At 39.0% G+C, this 18,418-nt stretch overlaps 2 protein-coding genes across 8 annotated transcripts; both read right to left on the bottom strand.

The window, feature by feature from the left end:
* Positions 1–169: 169 nt before the first annotated feature.
* Positions 170–9,782, bottom strand: LOC129585130 (plastin-1-like). 7 transcript variants are annotated; one of them, XM_055477706.1, is made up of 19 exons: positions 9,472–9,782; positions 8,635–8,761; positions 8,357–8,563; positions 5,244–5,414; positions 5,059–5,181; positions 4,729–4,772; positions 4,562–4,657; positions 2,769–2,976; positions 2,582–2,683; positions 2,273–2,431; positions 2,144–2,205; positions 1,905–2,059; positions 1,721–1,809; positions 1,570–1,653; positions 1,327–1,412; positions 1,244–1,263; positions 1,047–1,156; positions 811–954; positions 170–740 (listed from the first exon to the last, which is right to left on the bottom strand). In XM_055477706.1, the coding sequence occupies exons 3-19, from the start codon at positions 8,432–8,434 to the stop codon at positions 483–485; spliced, it is 1,989 nt and encodes a 662-aa protein (XP_055333681.1). In that variant the 5' UTR covers positions 8,435–8,563; positions 8,635–8,761; positions 9,472–9,782; the 3' UTR covers positions 170–482. The 7 variants fall into 7 exon arrangements, with proteins under 7 accessions (XP_055333681.1, XP_055333676.1, XP_055333677.1 ...); XM_055477701.1 differs by having other exon boundaries at positions 8,635–8,766; XM_055477702.1 differs by having other exon boundaries at positions 8,635–8,766; positions 9,456–9,782.
* A 587-nt stretch (positions 9,783–10,369) lies between these two features.
* On the bottom strand, positions 10,370–18,154 carry LOC129585061 (annexin A6-like). Its single transcript, XM_055477578.1, has 21 exons — positions 17,798–18,154; positions 17,580–17,648; positions 16,320–16,686; positions 15,985–16,079; positions 15,443–15,647; positions 15,115–15,194; positions 14,441–14,687; positions 14,161–14,342; positions 14,045–14,086; positions 12,840–13,010; positions 12,574–12,758; positions 12,379–12,440; positions 12,209–12,303; positions 11,990–12,103; positions 11,822–11,912; positions 11,635–11,717; positions 11,511–11,574; positions 11,359–11,379; positions 11,106–11,279; positions 10,856–11,037; positions 10,370–10,780 (listed from the first exon to the last, which is right to left on the bottom strand). The coding sequence occupies exons 1-21, from the start codon at positions 17,825–17,827 to the stop codon at positions 10,712–10,714; spliced, it is 2,628 nt and encodes an 875-aa protein (XP_055333553.1). The 5' UTR covers positions 17,828–18,154; the 3' UTR covers positions 10,370–10,711.
* Positions 18,155–18,418: the final 264 nt, after the last annotated feature.

Consider the following 18,418-nt stretch of genomic DNA (forward strand, 5'->3'; position numbering starts at 1 on the left):
TTGCGGATGCTTTTTCTAATACGCGTTACCGGTATTGTGTCCGTGCAGCGCATACGTATGTGTGTGGCACTAATCTCTGTGTCGTAAACTTTTTTTCAAAATTAGTGCGCAAATCATGGCATGGGAAAAACCATGAAAAAGGATTGTAAACGCTCTTAATCATAATATGTGAAACCACTAAATTTATTTAAAAATTGCAACCATAGGTTCACAATAATAAAGGCTTAAATATCTATACACAGTGTGTGATATTCCACCAGGCCGTTAGCCATCATATATGCCACAAGCAATAATCAATAAAAATTCAAATATAGGAAAATAACAGTACAATGATTTCTCACAAAAAAAGGATTGCAGACGTTTCCGGATACAATCAACTGCAGACACATAACCTTACAAAACCTTAAAATCTCCACTGACCAGGTGACATCAACTGGACAACAGACAATTGCTGCAGCCGTTCACCGTCTGGGCAGATCCGCTCAATTGCGCCCATGTTTTCCTGAATCCATTGTGCCGGTGGGTGAAATGTCCTCTTCGTCCAGATGATGACCATTACCGTTGGCTTCCTTGCCCGGCACCGTGCCCATATCCGGAATGTAGTCGCGCGCCATCAAACAAGCAAACACTGTCATTATCATCTTGGGCTTTACTTCCACGATGTCCTCCGGTAGAGCGTATATTCTGGCTCCGATCTTACGGGCCATTGATATGGCATACTTGGCGTTGGCCAGTTTTTCCTGTTATCGCAAAACATTAACAGCAGGCAACATACGAAAACAGTATTATGTATAAGTTATAAGCACATACTTCTTTTGTCGAAGCCGCCTGCAGTTGGCTGTAATTAATGGATCCCGGTTTAATTGCATCGATCAAATCTATCACTACTTTGGCATCCGAAACACTGGAGTCTTGGAAACTTTGTATCGAAGATGTTTTCCCGGCTGATACCAGCTATATGCAGAAATGACGGTAAATTATTATATGCATTCAGCATCAAAGCGCAACAACTTTAAAGCTACAAAAAATATATTTTCGACCTTTACCTTTTTATTAACCCACTGCACAATTTCTTTTTCAACAATAGGATTTCCCGATCTTGCCAGTTTTGTTAAGATGCTTAACGTGTACGCACGCATAAGTTGCCAAACCAAAGCTACAAAAGATAGAAAATTAATTAGGAAAATATATTTCAGGAACGAGTACTATGCGCAAACGAGAGCATCTGAAAATCTCGGTGTACCTAGTGTAAGCGTGGGATTCCTGCAATACGAAACATAACATATTACGTACTAGCAATGACTAATTGAAAATGTCGGCTCTTACCCATCGCTAATGTCCTGACCAGCAATTCCAACCAGTGAAAAGTTCAACTGCCGACCAAGATCAACCGCGTAGTTGCAGTTTTCAACCTGTAATAAGACAAACGTTTATTACCGACTGAAAGTGTAGATAGCAAGGTGTTAATGAAAACTTTCTAGAATTAACTAAATATTATAGCTAAAGACAATCGTGTGACATTAACAAACAAACTATTCTTATACTATATATATCCCGCATTAGCTGTACCTTCTCAATGAATCCTCGCATTTTATTAAATGTCTTGATGACCTTTTTCCAGTTCACAATACCGGGTTTAATAATATCATACAGCTGCAAAAAAACATCATAAATGCTGGTCTAAAAGGGGGTTAACACAGCACTACACCAAGTATTTTACCTGAAATATAATCAGTCCGCTGCTTAGATCTCCGTACAAATAGTTGACGTACGGGTTGACTCCCATGCTGTTCATCCAGTTGCGATAAGCTGAAAAGATATGGCAATATTACACAGCGTGCATTTACCACATTTACCACTTAACAGAAACTTTCAAATCGGAGCACGAATGTCATAATACTCACTTTTCTCTTCCCGTGTTTCCTCAAACGAAGCGATATCCTCCATCGGTCTGTCCACGGGCTTATCTAGTGCCGGATGGGTATTGAACAGGTTCGCCACAAACGCCAGATTCAGTTTATAAATGCCCTCAACAACATCGTTCGCCGTTAGGAATGCACTGTAATGTTTGACAATATCGTTGTCAATAAATTTCAGCTTTCCAAATTTCAGACCGGCGCGTACATAGGCGAAGTAAACTTACCGGCAGTTAATTTTTCCAGCGTTTTTAAGCATTAGTTCCGCTCGTCGGTGTGCATCGTTCTCCTTCAAAACACATGCACATATATAATTCTGAGTCCAACGAGATGATATACGACATGCATTTTCTTACCTGTAAAGGTCTCAGATCCACACTTGAATCCTTCGGCGCAATTTGGTTCAACAAATGCGTGTAAATAAAGGAATCTTTAATATCCGTGGTAAAATTGCTGATTCTTCTGTCCACACCGGCATTTTTAAGGTGGTAATTAACCCACCGAAGTAGGATGGTCTACAACGTGCAACACTGTGTAATCATACGTATAAGGCATAAGCTTGACGTTCATTCAGTACTTCAGTTCGGTGCTGATGTGGCATATATAATAGAAATTTTGTTCGAAAATAATTTCGAGTTATGATTAATCTGCATCGCTTCGCTAACCTCAGGGGCCATTCGTAATAAATCCTCAATTTTTTCGTCATCATTAAGGAGCAGAACCAATCCCGGACAGTGTTCGATGGTAATTTGGTTGAACAGACCAATCTGCAAAACGATCAAAGTATTTTTAATATTAATGCGTACCTTTAATGCGGATTTTCCCGACGGGAATCAAACAGTTATCACACACCCGAATGATCTGCCATAGAAGTCCCAAAACCAAATGCGGTTTGCCTTTTGATAAATCATCGGCATCGATGTTGACAATGTTGCAACCAATGGATTCGGCGGAATTCAGTGCTAAGGTCAAGTTTTCATGGCGGGTATACGTGTTCAGGTTTTTCTTGTTCATCACTCTTTCATCAATCGTATCAGGACATGCTAAGTTGATGGTTTTACTGCAAAGATAAACCGTAATCAATCGAAATGAGGAATAAATCGCTGGCTCTCGCACTAGAAAATAAAATATCTTTGGATATCGAGAAATGTCCCCGGCAATACAATCATCTATATAGTGGCACGCTCCGACAAAATAATAAAGTTATTAGGATTGTTAGTTTGTTACGGCTCCACTTCCCGAAACGTTCTGCAAAACTCACATGATTTCTCGGAGACGTCCCGAATTTTTAATTTTACGATCAAAAGGTTTGTAAATCGGGTTTTGTCGACGTAACACACTGGGACAAGCCATGGTAGAATAATCCTAACTCCTATTTGCGCAATTAACGACGCTCTAACAAAGTGAAGCACCCACAACTGGTACAAACTTGGGGCAAGAAATATTTAACTGACATCGAAGACACTATCGTCGAAACATTTCATCAACAGCGAACATCTATATTCCCTATTAGACTCAACAGCAGGAAGTCAGACGGCACAGACAACCCGTTTAATAAAGTCAATATGAATTACTGCTCTAATCTTGATCGGTTGATTTAACCTGTTAAATACATATATTCGCCGTATGACAGCGCTACCGTATCTTTTTAGTGTACATAATTCTTAAAATAAATCAATCCTCATGCTGATCATATAAAACAAACTATGGGCAGTGCTCCTAATCACTGCAGCAGCGCCGGCAATGTTAAGCATTACACAGATTAGGGCGGCAAGGATTAAATCTGTCTTAAGGTTATGTACATTTTTCTTGTCCTCGTTTCTTTCGCTTTTCAGTCTTCCTCGCGCTGAACTTATAATGCAGTTCCGCCTTGTCCCAAAATTTTGGTAAATACATATTACTGGCAAATTCTTTTACGAAAACGTGAGAAACATGGTGTTACTGTATTATGATATTATTATACTTAAAGCGGCCTTTTTGGAGTTAGTATACATGAAGTATGCGCCTATCAATATATTGCGGTTTAGCAGAAAAAATAATTTTTAATCAAGGTGGGACAATAAAAATGTTTATCTCGTCAGTTTGTCGGTTTACACCCGGTACAGATAGACTTCATCATGATCAGTTTCCATCCGGATGCCGTGTCTGGGCTGCGCTATAGTGGGTATTTCCGCATCGTCACCGATCATCAAGAGTGATATAGTGCATTTTTCATGCTTTTTACAAATCACCGCAACAGTTATGCAGGCTGCATTACGATTCTCCGATAATATTTACGGTCACGTAAAAGTAGCAAACAAAAATGCTGTTTGGTATTGGATATTAAGTGTGAAGCTCTAACCGGATGCGAGAGGCCAAGCACGGTCACAATGCACTCACTAGTGTGTGGCTAATCAATTCTTTTAGGCCCAACGACACACCAAAACCGCAGTGAACTATACCATGTCAATGAGTCTAACTGCCAACTGGTATGACCAATACTTGTTGAAATTATGAGCCGGATAATAGTGTAAGGTTATGTTTTAGTCTATTAATTACTACAATATTAATGTTCTCACAAATTTCCCCAAAAGCTAAAATCATTCACCACGTTTGGTACCGATGCATATAACGGTAGTCTGATATCGTAATTCCTTTTCACTTACCATAGCAATATTCCATCGCGAACGCTGCTGTATAATCCGATACCCTCCGCATCAATTGGTAGGATGTGCTTTAAATCTGGATCATTTGACAAATTTCTAAAAACTCATAAGGTTCGTAATTAGACAAAACTGGTTAACTAGCGCAAAGAGTATAAATATCTACGCACGAGTTAATCCAGTCGGAAAAGGCCAGCTGCTCTTCGACACGAATCTGTAAAGTAACATACATTTCTCAAATTCAAGCCGCCTTTAACCGATTTTAAATTGCATAACCAAACTACCAGGATTGTAAAATAAATTTACCACATATTCATGAAGTAGGAAATTTTGGTTTGTGACCCCACTTTAATAACTCGAAGGAAACAACAGCAAGAAAACTTCCACTATTTTTACCGGTGGATGAAAACTGCTTTATTAGACAAAGTCAAACGTCCCCAGATCAAACCTAATATGTGATGATGCAAATTTTGCTTATAATCGCTGCATGAATTATATACCGAGTGGGTTGTTCCTTCCACTGATGCCTGTGACATTCCTCCATGCGTCTTCAGGTTCTCCCTTTTGTTGACCATCTTTTTGAAAGTTGTGGAAACTTCCATGGATTTCAGTTTTGAACATAACTGTTCGAAATAGCAAAGTAGGCAAAAGCAACGCCAAAATCTGCTGTAAGTTACGTTCATACATCTTGAAATTCTTGAAAAGACAATTTTCCTTTTCCGACTGGCTGCTTGGAGTTTTTGTCGAAATCCTCAATCATTTTCCGCACTTCCCATTGTGGAATCTTGAAGCCGACAGCATCTAATGCATTTTTCAGTTCAGCAGCTTCTATGTAACCATTTCCGTTTTCATCAATCTGTAAAAGAAATTGCAACGTTCATTAGGTTCCAGTACATATTTCCGAAGGTAATTATGGTTTATATCACTGCCGGTATGCCCTTCCGCAAATACTTGTAAATGTACATATTTAGTTAGACTAGAGGAGCTCAGAATTTCAGTATTGTATTGAAGTCGCATCCCAGAATAAATTTAAAAAAATAAACTATGATAATCGTTCAGTATATTATACGAGTATACAATATGTTCCGTACGCCGAAAAGCTCGTATAATTGCCGTAGGTCGTAGTTACTAATTTCAGTTCCAATAAATAACTATAGGGGTAAACGGGCCGTATCTGTTATATGTACATCGTAAAGCTCATCGTTCACCTCCACAACGTTACTGCTTCTACTGCAGACAAAAAACTCACATCAATTCTCCAAAATTAACACATGGGCGCAAGTCGTAATAAAAAATACTCTTGCAGATTACTTATCGAATCGATTACTTATCTTTGTTTTAGTTTCCCGTGTATTTCTTTGTAGTATAAGCACTGAACTGCAGCGCAAATTCATAAAATAACTACTCATGTAAAGGTAACAAAAAGCTAACGTTTTTAATGTTTTGTATTAGTTAGAAAAATCGAACGTGGATGTTTTAAATTTATGCAGACTGAATTATAGAGGTAATCAAGCGGACAAAAACATACTTAAAGAGTAGTACATAAGTCGTTTTGCAGTGCTGGACACCTTGATGTCGGTATATCGCCATACTCAAATTTTTAAAATGACCAAGTTACGGATAAGTTATACATTTGCGATTTGAAATTACCAGTACACCACCAAACTGAACGAAACGAGTTCTACACAATGCATTTGATTAACATAATTGAGTGATAGGTTATCTTAAATGCTGGAACGTCTGTCCCACAATAAAATATCGCAACGTCAAATGATGCAGGCAGATTATTAGCTAATGATGCCATAGAGAAGTGACCACGTCAATAGTTCGGACCATGATGTCAAGTTTTTCCCACGTTATTGCGATCTGCCTCTGTGTGTGAATGCAGCGAAACCAATAAAACTGAATTATCCACTTAATTACAGTATGTATGTGTATACGGGATTGCAACCACCAAGTGACCAAGAAGAATATGTGTCCGGAAAATACGAGTAATTAACGTTTCATGTACATGTACTGTATGGTGGTTATTGAAAAACCGGGGACAATTCACAGTGCCAGCACATACACGAAGTTAATGCTTATGCCGTGATTATGTTGCACTGATAAGAAAGGTATTGCTCAAGTTAGTAAACTGCATTTTGCATCGCTAGTGCAGTTATCCTTCAAAACCTTCTAAGATCGTTCTCTAGCGCTCAGAAAGAGCTGGACACTTATCAATTTTTCATTTCATTACTCAGGCTTTTGTTTGCACATTATCCACCGGCAATCGCAAACATTTACCGTAGAAGTGCGAACATGTTGTCGGTATTGCTGCTGTAGATTGCTTGATTCAGCAAATTTACCTGGCTAAAATTTCTGGTGGTTTGAATTTGGATTACCTTCTTGTATCAGAGAGGTTGACTCGCTGTTTACTCCGGTATGGGTGGGGGACACCGGTAATATATAAACACCAAATTTGCGACATTTTATGGCACATTATTGAAATGACGATGTGGGTCAGGCGTGGTTTCCTCGAGTTTATTTCGCAAAATTAATGTGAATCACTTTCGGTATGTACAGCATGATATAGACGATCCCTTCGCAGTGCTAATTAATCATGCGAAACTTTTGCAGCTGCGATTTAAATACTGCATTACGAACAAAGGGTGGTCGTGAATTCTGGCGTGAAAAAATGCTAAATATTTTTCGATTATTGACTGCAACCATTTCAATAGCAGCAGAGAAAAAACATTTTAACTTTTTTCCCAAAGAATATAGCGCAAGGAGACTGCTGTTTTCGAAATGCGCATTCGCGAGGTATAGATCGTTTCGCTCTTCATTAATGCACGTCGTAAAAATTTACGGTCACATAGGTAATATTACAAGGTATATTGATATTAGCAAGTTTTGAGTGGTAACAAGGGTTACTGATATTTTAGTTTTAGTGTATAAATATCACTAGGGTATCGAGTAAAATCACTTCAGAAATTACGAGTATATTATCTGGACATGTGGATTTTTTAAGCGTAACAACAATATTTATACCGTACTGGAGCAAAATCCATTCTACGATTCGCGCCCGACTTGTTTTTGCTGTCCGCATTGAATACAAATGTGCCGTGCCGTCTACAGTTTATACTACCTGCACGGTGTTCGGCGCAATGCAACTGAAAATGCAATGCGTTGATGTAGACGATCTAACCTCTTAAGACCGCAAATCAAGTGCAACAACCCAGGAACTACTGCTTATATCAAGTCAAAATGCTTCGGCACATCGCAACTAATTACCAATAGTATGCAACCTTCTAAGCGCTCAAGCGCTACTTGTCTAATAATAATCTGCATCATCAATCCAAAACAGACTACAGATACAACAGATCCCAGACATTCGCCAAGCACAAAATACCATATTTTGTTTAATGCAAAATAAAATGATGTTACCGAAAATGTACAACATACTCTTGCAAATATATCAGAAATAAAATTACTAGCCAAAGTGCAAAAAAAGATATTAATAAATTATTAAAAAGTAAAATATTACAACCGATAATTCAGGCGTGGTAATTGTAAACGATAAAGTATTTGTGCGAAATCGCCAGCAGTATTTATTGGATATATTCAGCGATATAAAATTTATAAGCAGGAGGTGTCACAAAGTAAAAGATGCCGCAACAACTTACAAATCTAGATCACATGATCAATATTGCCTGTACCGCCATGTACATTAGAAATTTATCGATTCAGTTTTCCAAGTTATAAAAAAAACCTTTGCAATGCAAACAAACCCACTTTTGATGCAGCGCTATGTGTGCTTACCGAATCAAACTGTTCCGACAGCTCTAAAATTTGTTCCTGGGTCAGTAGGAAGCTCTGGCGATTACCGATGCCCGCCATGATTAATTTCCAGATTAACAGATTATAATCCACTTAATCACCAAAATAACACAGGCCGAATACAGCAGTGTGCTGTCGTGATTTGGACAAACTCCACACTTGACAATAAAAGCTAAGACCTTGGACAAGCTAAAAGAAAAACAAGGAGATGTCAGTCACAAATCAGTATGTAAATGTTTATTTTATCAATACCGACTAACCGACTGAACCAGAATCCGCGATGGCCAAAGATCCGTTGCGGCTTTTAATACGCCGATATATGTATATTTATGCGTTTACTTGGTCCACTTGCTACCTGACTAGTAGCGTTCAGTCAGCCTCCGCATGCTACGCTAAAAACAAAAAGCAGGTTAGATAGATAATTATGGATATTACGACCATATGCACTAAGACAAGAATACTTTTTTACACAATTTTTTTGTCTATCTGGTACAATAACTATGTATAACTAAAACCGTTTTTATAAGACTAGTAATAATGCGGCAAGCCGTACGCAAATAAAAATTATTCTGGAGAATGAAATTATTTTTCTCATACCAGCTGGAGAAGAACCAACAAATAAGGAGGTAAATAAAATTTTGAAAAATGCTGGAAAACGACAGCCACGCAAGAAAAAGCGCCACCGTGTTCACGTACCAACTCGTGCAGCCAAAAAATCTTTTCAGTAGAAACTGCAGCACGACGGCTTCGTGCTTCGAAATGCAGGCAACAGTTTCAAATGCATTAGCAGAATATCACTATGCCGAAAGTTATCGAATCAGTAGAAAATTAAAGAAGTGACTTTATAAAGAAAACGAAACTGCTGCGATAAACAAATGACTAGTGCCATCTCATCGGCAGATACGCTAATGTTACTTAACGAGCACACCTACCGTAGAGTAGATATTTACATTACGAGTATACAAACAGCCGGATATGTAGTGACCAATGACAGACACATTATTCTATCTTGCTAAATCTGAAAGTGTAGCGATATAGGCATATAGCCTCCACCTGTATACTATTGTTAGGGCGTACGTACGCGGTTCCTCACTCACAGCATGATAAGAGATAAGGCAGAATGTTTATCAAAGTCCAGCCGTCGTTTACAGATGCCCTGTTAAAAGGGATCACATGTTGACAAAACAGAAACTTCGTCGAAAATCGTCAGACGGTACAGTATAACGCGTGACGAGACAAACTGCGCGCAGTGTATTCTGAACAAGTGGAGGTGTATAACGATAATATGTGGGAAATCGGTTTGAAGAGCCGAAAATGAATATAACCTCAATCATCTAACACCTGCATGCAAGAACTACGGAAAAATTCATTTCATCTTGCCAGTAGTTTTCGTCCGTACACCATCATAACACAATAAAACCGGTTCTTTACTGAAGTGGCTGCAACAACACGACGTATCACGACGATCAATAATACCGCACTGTTCATTCAATCATCGGTCCGACGGTCCTTCGCGTGACGCATGTCGCTCTAGCACAATGAATCACCATGTGCAGCATAAAAGACAATTGTGGTAATGCCACACATATATACTGGTCAGCTATATAGAGCGTTCTGCAAACTTTTAAAAATGACCATCCCATTTTCGTTGGCAGTTGCATATACCCACGGCACAACCGTGCGCCGTCCACCGGCATTGTTTTGTGAAAAAAAACCAAATTCAGCCGAATACATTACAACTAAGCAGTGACCAACTGAAGCACATGTGCACGAGTAATTGTCAGTTACAATTTTTAACGAACAGCTTTATATAGAGCAGGTGGATTCAGAACCTATTATTCAGAACTTATCATTTGCCTATGCTATCATTTTTATCGCAGTTTTCTTCGATTTTTACCACAGATTCTTAAAGTGATTACTTTTCGATACCCGTACGTTTGGGTATCATGTATGCTTTAAATGCCATAAGGGGAATTAAATGATAAAAGGTTTGCGTTAATAAAAACACTGATGACCTTTATTGATAAAGCATGAATTGTCAAAAACGAAGGTAACATTTCTTTTATATATCATATGGGAAAAGAACGGACGCGTACTGGCTTGTATAGACAGCATTCAGTTAAACATTTGCCTATATCGTAGTATATATGTATGCGGAATGCGCTATATTCCAGAAAACCTTAGAAATGACCACTTTGCACATTTGCCGCGTGAGCGTATCATAGACAAACAAGTACACTATCCAAAAAATAACATCAAACATAAATGCCGTATGTTAACATAGGGGTCAGTGAAATTTTCCTTCGCAATGGTAAAGACTTTTGCAGCGCCGTTTGCTTATTTGTATGCACCGGTTTGATCCAGAATTCCAAGAAGAACCTTTTTATCATCCCCAGAAAATTCGCTCTATATTAATAACAAAAGGGAATTACCGGGTATTCGCTGATAATAATTTGCATTTTGTGGTGCTAATTTTGTTACCGATACAACCGATTCCAGCGATTTTCCGTACATCCGTTGGTATTCGCGTTTGATATTGCCCAGATCCTTTTCCGCTCGGGAAACGATAATCCGAATGACCGTTTTCGCATCATTTCCGATACCTTTCATGGCCACATGCAATCTTTCGGCGAAATAAGCTGGGCGATTTTGCGCCACCTTGACTGTTGCAAAGATATATACTTTACTGAACCAAATGGGACGATATTATATTATTGTATTTCAGATTTACCAAAAGCCAGAAGCATATCCTTTTCATCGCCACTCAATTCTTTTTCAATGTCCTTGTCGATATCAATATGTCCAATGCGCCTGTAATCTTGGAACACCTGACGCATATGTTCGTCGCTACGGTTTGAAAAAATTGGCGCAAAGAACGGTTCATCCTTTTTCCAGTGCTTGGGTCCTAAAATTGCAATACAGATATATCGCGGTGATATAACGAGATAACCCGTTCATATGCTGACATAAAAAACTATTCTTACCGGTCTCCCACAAAGCTTGAGCTGAAAGAATACCAAATTCTAGCGTAGTTATGTGCCACATGGAATTTCAAATTACAGTTTTACCAGAAATGTCGTGAAGAAAAAATTAATACAGATACATCGATGTATTTAAGAATGAATTAAGCCCTTACCCTCATGAAAAGCTTGCTTTGGATAGATCTCATAGACATTCCCATTTTTAGCCCGGTTTTCGCTCTAAACCACACCAAATGCCATTAGAAGAGTTCTAGTGCCATTATATAATTGTAAACATACATTTCTTAATTTTGCCAGCAACAAGTTCTTAAAGAATCCCGAAGTATCTCCAATGATGTCCTTTTCCAGATCGTTTTTAAATTCTGCAAACAAGAGAAAAGCGTAAATTCATCACGATAAAAATTTGTTAGCAAAAAATAACTTGCATTAGTATTAATTTAACTAATCCTTCACTGGAGTGACTTACCGGCTTTATAGTCTCGTTTGATAATGCTTAGTTCGTGTGGATTTCGGCTGCCGATGATTTCAATCAACGTTTTCTCATCAGTACCTAAACCCTGAACAACAACTATTGTAGCATATCATTATTATTAGTTTTTGCTCGTTATTTGCGCTGTGTAAAAACCATTTTTACCGCCATTGCCTTGTGCAGGCTGTGCGCATCGAACATTTCCGGTGTCTGCATTAATCCGATAATGGTATCCTCCAGCTTACCACTCAATTCCGATTTTAGTTCTTTGATCAAATCCTGAATAACAATATCCATTAAATTTTGCGTTATTATAGGTAAATTAAGTGGCACGAAATGATTTTTTAATGTCGTCAATCTTTAATTCTCAGTAAATCCTCCCACCTTTTTATACATCGTCTGAAACTGTCTTGCAATGATTTGTCGTTGTGCATTGCTTCGACGGGTTAGAATGTTGATGATTGCTTTTTCGTCGGTACCTAAAAATGGGTTTTGCAAAACCTTGATTTTACATAGGTAGCTACCAACTGCTACGAATGCGAAAATATTCTTACCTAATCCTTTCATGGCCTTTTGCAAAACTTTTGCATCTTCTTCAGGATTGAAAGATGCCGCACTATAATGCAATATATTATTCACTCCTCAAACTCATCAGTACTCTTTTCACACGATTCAACAACGCCGATGCTGACCGGTATATTTGGGTAGTTTCGTTGCGCACATATAAATATTTAATTACATAGACTTACTCTCTAATTACGGGTTCATAGTAGGTGTGATAAGGGTCCACTTTCGTGGTCTCGTAATATCGCGGAGCCACAGAGTATTTGTTTGGTGTTTCCTGATAATTTCGCGGATCATCGAACGGATTCGCACCTCCATGCGCCGATCCCGCATGATGAACGACATGATGGCTGTTCGAAGTGTGGACGCTCTGCGATGCGAAACATTCGATTCATTTCTCAGCATCCGTGCCACTGCGCAAAAAATAAAATAATTCTCGTCTTATACGCACGCCAGAGCCAAAGTCGTGTTGACCGGACACCGCCTTTCGGTTGCGCAGTTCTTCTAATTCCCTGGCCGCATCCCGGCGAAATTCGTTGGTGTCATTGCGAATATTTCCCTCCACTTCGCGAACATCACGCCGCATTTCATCGCGAGCCTCCCTCATTCGGCTGACCATGTTTGCAGATTATCCGCTAAACGTTCACAAAGATAAAATACAATTAAAGCTTTAAGAATTTGATGGTATCTCATTAATATGGAATCCAAAATTACATTAACCAGAAAATTAAATTGTCATAACGCAGCTCTCAGAATGAATTATTTGCGTTAATGGCAACACAAACTGACTTACGTTGAAGCGGTAAGGATGCGATCAAGAAAACTGAGAAAACCTGCTGAAGGATGAATAACCGGCAAAAAAATAAGATGTATGCTTGTCTTAAGATTCCAGCTTGTCAGGAATGTATTCGTAAGCTGAATAGCCTCTAGGCGAAAGAGTTGGCCTTTTTCATTTTGCTGCGTATATCAAATCAAGACTACTCGAGCAACAACAATTCATAACACTGGCGGAAGCTCTGACCATATTTTATAACACATATAGTCACCGCGAAACTAATGTATATATGTGTGCACGTGCGCAGAAGGAACCGGAAAAACCAGGTACGGCGTTTGTCCACATCGAAGGTAAAAATGGGGTGTGGTCATGAACAGTTGCCGGTGTATATATGTGCGATCGTAACAGTAAACTACGGATCACTGAACTGATCGCAAACAGCATCGCTTGGAGAATGCTGATTCAGTTTGCATTAGAGATTTCCTCTTAATGATATTTTCGCGAAGTGCCGCTATACGTTTGTTATAAGTCAAATTACACTCGTTGGCTGTAAAAGCAATACAGTGTGCATTGTGCAAGTTAGAAAGTTTGACGATATAATTTCAATCTCACCTTTAATCCACAAATACAAAACCATTAAACACCCAAAAATTGCGGCATGTATTCTAATCAGAAATCTTTCCGAAACATTAAACGAAAAAACGGAACATCACAATGCGTGTCATGATTCACGAATACAATGCACATTTCTTTTGTATTACAAAAGATATGGAGGGAAAAATAACAGATTTTGTTTACAAAACCGCGTATCAAAAGTGTCCGTCGGACGTGCCGTTCGCCAACTAAAAGGCATGGACCGCAAGTTATATGAATTAGTGTACTAAAGCCAGGAGGATTTTCTTGTAGTCACCGGAACAATCTCCCTGTTAACATAAGAAAATATTTAATTAGACTCGAAACAGTATGTTATTTTGCCTGTTTGTACAAAAAGACCTACGGCGATAAACGATTCCAGCGTTTTTCCATACATCCGCTGGAATTCTCGCTTGATGTTGCCTAAATCCTTTTCGCAGCGGGAAACAACACATCTAATCAAAACGCGATCGTGTGTTCCGGCTCCTTTCATGGATTTGTATAGCCGCTCCGCAAAATATGCGTGTTTGTTTTTGACTAGCTTAGCTAAAAAGCAAAACATAGCAACAATGTATTTGTGGAATACGTATAAGCACTCATGAATACATTTCCGTATGAGAACAGTATTTCAACATTTATCTGACCAAGAGCGAGAAATGTGTTCTCAAAGTTTCCGCTCATCTCTGAAGCGATCACTTTTTCGATGTCGGTATTGGCAATCTTCTTAAACTCTTCAAAAGTTACTGCCAATTGCGCGTGGCTTCTCATTGCGAAAACCGCAATGAAGGTGGCTTCGTCGGTACCCCATTTTTTAGGACCGGCTTTGTATAAGGCCTCGGCATCTTGCTTTGCCTTGGCTAAGTCAACGTAAGGTCCTTCCTGTCTGTTTCCCTACAAAAACTTTTAACTGTAAAAGTAGATCTTATGATTTTAATAAAGTAATCTTGTGATTTTCTAAGTTTGTTCAGAATAAGTACTTAGTTCTACGGAGATCAGAAATTTCGGCTTATAAACATCAGTTAGTACAATATTAAATACTTCACCGATCTTGCGCGCGTGCGATCGTTTCTCATTTTTTAGGTCCTCATTTCCTATTTCTTTAAGTCTATTTTCTTTACTTTAGGTCTATGTATTCATTATTCCAAAAGTACAGATATAATGTACAGATATAATACGTGTGCTGTACAAATGTAAATTATTCCGACACATGGTATACCGTAACAATCTTATTTTTATGTTGGAATAATGTGCAGAATACCGCCGTATTGGATTTAGTCTTTACTTCGTGTCCAAAGAAATGTACCCGGTATTCACTTACTGTTAAGCAAGCAACCAGAATCCTCTTAAAATGTCCCGATGTATCGCCACTGACGTCCTTTTCCAGTTCCTTCTTGAATACTGTAAATTTCAGATTTTCGGTCAATTATCATTAGCTTTATGACAGAGTACACTATAATTATATAGTACTGCAAAATCGATAACTGATATACGATCCAAGTAAGTTTACAAAGCCAATCTTTTAAAGCACTCGCAAACACAGTCCTTAGACAGAACTTCAAAATAATAAAAATTGTGCGAATGGTTTAATCTGAGTTATTTGTTTTATAGATTGATTCTTTTACCTTTAATTTTATTACTCAACTTACTTGTTTTATAGGCGTGTTTAATTGCCTGAAGTTCAGCATTTGTCCGGCTGCAAATAATTTCGATCAAGGCGTCATCTTTTGTTCCCAGTCCGGCAATAGCATCGTGTAAACTGTAAGCGTCATATACATCCGGCGTCTGAAGGAGCGCCACAACAGTATCTTCCAGTTTTCCACTAAGTTCCGATTTGAGTTTGCTTATTAAATCCTGTAAGGCGAATAAAATCGTGTTACAAAGAAATTAACAGTAAAATTACTTTAAGTTGCACCAATGACACATTAATATGTCCATCAGTCCATGTCAAGCACAGTACGCTTTAATTCTTGAATTCTTAATCAAAAACAATATAACAGGAATTCGTTAAGTAAATAACGTTATCAGAGACCAAATCGTCGATTCAAGAGGCGCTAATTGTTCGGTACTAGCTATGCCATATTGTTTCACTCCGAAGTGACGGCCGGTAATCTGATAACACTGGTACAGATAACAATACCATAATGGCCATATTGTTAATTAGTTAATTTTTGCTAACGTCAGTAATTACCTTTCCGTACATAGTTTTGTACGTTACACCAATTTGCTGTCTCTGGGCATTGCTGCGATTGGCCAGGATGTCGATGACCGCTTTTTCATCCGTTCCTTTAAAACAAATTGAAATAATCTGATTAATACATGCAGAAAAAAGCCGGCAAAACCAGTATAACGCCATAACTCCGAAAGAATGCTGGTGTACCAGAATTTTCAAGTATTTTATAATGGTACGTACAACGTACATATAAGTATACCGGCGCTGGCTAGGCGCTGTGCACAAAATCGCTAATACGAGGTACAAATGAAATTTAAAATTGAACTTTAGCGTACACAAATAGAATAACGTACCGAAACCCTTCATTGCAGTATGAAGACACTTTGCATCGCTTTCGGCATTGAAGCTGCTACAAGCCCGCACGGTGGGTTCGTCCGGGACAGTTTGCACCTGTACCATTCCTTGCGCCATTGCCGGTGGTGGAGCGTGTGCGGCGTGGGGAAGATTCGGATAGGCCGCTGCTGGTGGTGGTTGCTGGTAGCCGGGCTGGACAGGCGGAGGATAAGCGTTGTATTGTGCAGCTGGTGGAGCGGCAGCCGGATAATATCCGCCTGGCGCCGGTGCGGCGTGGGCTGGATAACCAGGCTGGGGAGGATAGCCGAAACCGGGTGCGGGCTGACCTGGTGGTGGGTAATAAGCAGGCTGACCAGGTGGATAAGGCTGGAAACGTATTGCGTTATAGCAGTTTTGATATGATAACTTGCAAATGTGAGACCTTGTGCGCAAGTTAAACAAATCCAGGTGTTAACTGTGTGCGATCTTCGGTTATTATAATTGATAATTCAAATAATAAAAGTCAGAGGTACCTTATCTTTACGCTGGCCTGATAACGTGGTGTTAAGAAAGGTAAAACTTTGCGCTGTAACTGTTCACCGCTATATTGATCGAATTTGCGCACCTTATATATTTCGTTTTGCGCATTCATTCTCGATATGATGATGATTAGCAAAGAAGCGGTGCGATCAGTTTATACGCTGATCTAATGCGAACTCTGACAAGTTTTGGTGGTCAGAAACACGTCAGCAACCTTGTGGCGCACATGGGAATATCCATTTCAAATTTGTTTATATTTATGAATCAGCTACTATACATTCAGAACGATGAGCATGCAATAAATATAGGCGGGTTCTACTTTTCTACCGTTTTTTTACTCACATGCAGGAAGCGTAAGTAAAGTCTGCTTCAAATTAAATCAGCAGTTACACAACAACTACTCTAGTAAATAGTATGTACGAGTAGAGTTGCATGCTGACTGAGCGGATATAAAATGACTAATGACAATTTTCTATATATAAACTCATTAATATGTACCGGATTTTGTCTTGCAATTACTTTGTAGAACCGCTATTTGCAAATAACCGGCGCAGGACTAAGTAAGTTAGCCAGTTACTCATGAGCCACGTTCGGCTTACTATCATTTAAATCAAGCATTTTCCTGACAGTATGCCGGGGCAGAGGATGTTCGCAGCGTCATCGGTTTATTAATCCATAAAACGTTTGTCTATATGTATGAATTTTTGCTAGACGGTTTAAGCAGAATTACAATCATTTACCTGGGCTGCAGGATACGGCATCGCTCCTGGAGGAGCGGTTGGATAAGCTCCTGGCATAGGAACGCCTCCCTAAAGGCATCACACATGTACACATCTCTCTACGCTATGTTACACAAATAATGCTGGGTGCAATTAATAGCAATATGACGCTTAGAATTATGCATATTTTACTCATATAAAAAGTTTATGATACGTTTACTAACGTTTGCGTCACTTACCGGGTACGGATTGTGCGGCCAGTTGCTCATTTTATTAATATCCCTTTGGTAATAAGTGACTTTTTAAGCACGTGTAAGACGTACACTAATCGAAGCAACGAGAACCTCGGGTTTTAGTTGTGCAACAACGAGGTGCTGATGATACTGATCACTGTTGTAGGCCCTGACCGTCACTAACCACAGTAGTTTTGTGAACGTAGCACCGGAAGCAAGCTATATTTAGTTCCACGTTGGGATGTGCATCATACAGCGCGTTGTACACGGATAACAAATATCAAATACAGATTGTGCTGTTTGATGGAAATTGTAGCTTATTAAAACATAGAGATAAGCAATGTTAACACCACATATGGCTTTACGTCAATAACAATCGACCGATGATCAGTACACGTTTGCGATTTGCGCAGGCAGGTGTCGTAACTTTATTGTTGTGATCGTTTCTGCAGATCTAGAGAAGTGCTGCCAGTCATGAAAGCGTTATATACGCGAAATATTACTCACATAGGTATGTTTTTCTTGAAGTTGTGGTCTGAAATCAAACTGAACCGCTTACTGCTAAGTTTCCAACGTTAACGATGACGCAAATTGACGGTATTATCAAAATTTAATTTCAATTCATAT

The sequence above is a fragment of the Paramacrobiotus metropolitanus genome, unplaced genomic scaffold (assembly GCF_019649055.1).
Source record: "Paramacrobiotus metropolitanus isolate TYO unplaced genomic scaffold, Prichtersi_v1.0 Parri_scaffold0000015, whole genome shotgun sequence".
Lineage (NCBI taxonomy): Eukaryota > Metazoa > Tardigrada > Eutardigrada > Parachela > Macrobiotidae > Paramacrobiotus > Paramacrobiotus metropolitanus.

What these genes read in the sequence shown, in the direction of transcription:
- LOC129585130 (XM_055477706.1), bottom strand. Translation starts at nt 8,434, where the DNA reads ATGGCGGGCATCGGTAATCGCCAGAGCTTCCTACTGACCCAGGAACAA. An exon ending in CGCGATGGAATATTGCTATG is followed by an intron (nt 2,977 to 4,561) that starts GTAAGTGAAAAG and finishes TTATCTTTGCAG; the next exon opens with TAAAACCATCAACTTAGCAT. An exon ending in TGCGAGGATTCATTGAGAAG is followed by an intron (nt 1,413 to 1,569) that starts GTACAGCTAATG and finishes GTCTTATTACAG; the next exon opens with GTTGAAAACTGCAACTACGC.
- LOC129585061 (XM_055477578.1), bottom strand. Translation starts at nt 17,827, where the DNA reads ATGAGCAACTGGCCGCACAATCCGTACCCG. An exon ending in TACTGCAATGAAGGGTTTCG is followed by an intron (nt 16,080 to 16,319) that starts GTACGTTATTCT and finishes TTTGTTTTAAAG; the next exon opens with GAACGGATGAAAAAGCGGTC. An exon ending in GAACACATTTCTCGCTCTTG is followed by an intron (nt 14,343 to 14,440) that starts GTCAGATAAATG and finishes TTTGCTTTTTAG; the next exon opens with CTAAGCTAGTCAAAAACAAA.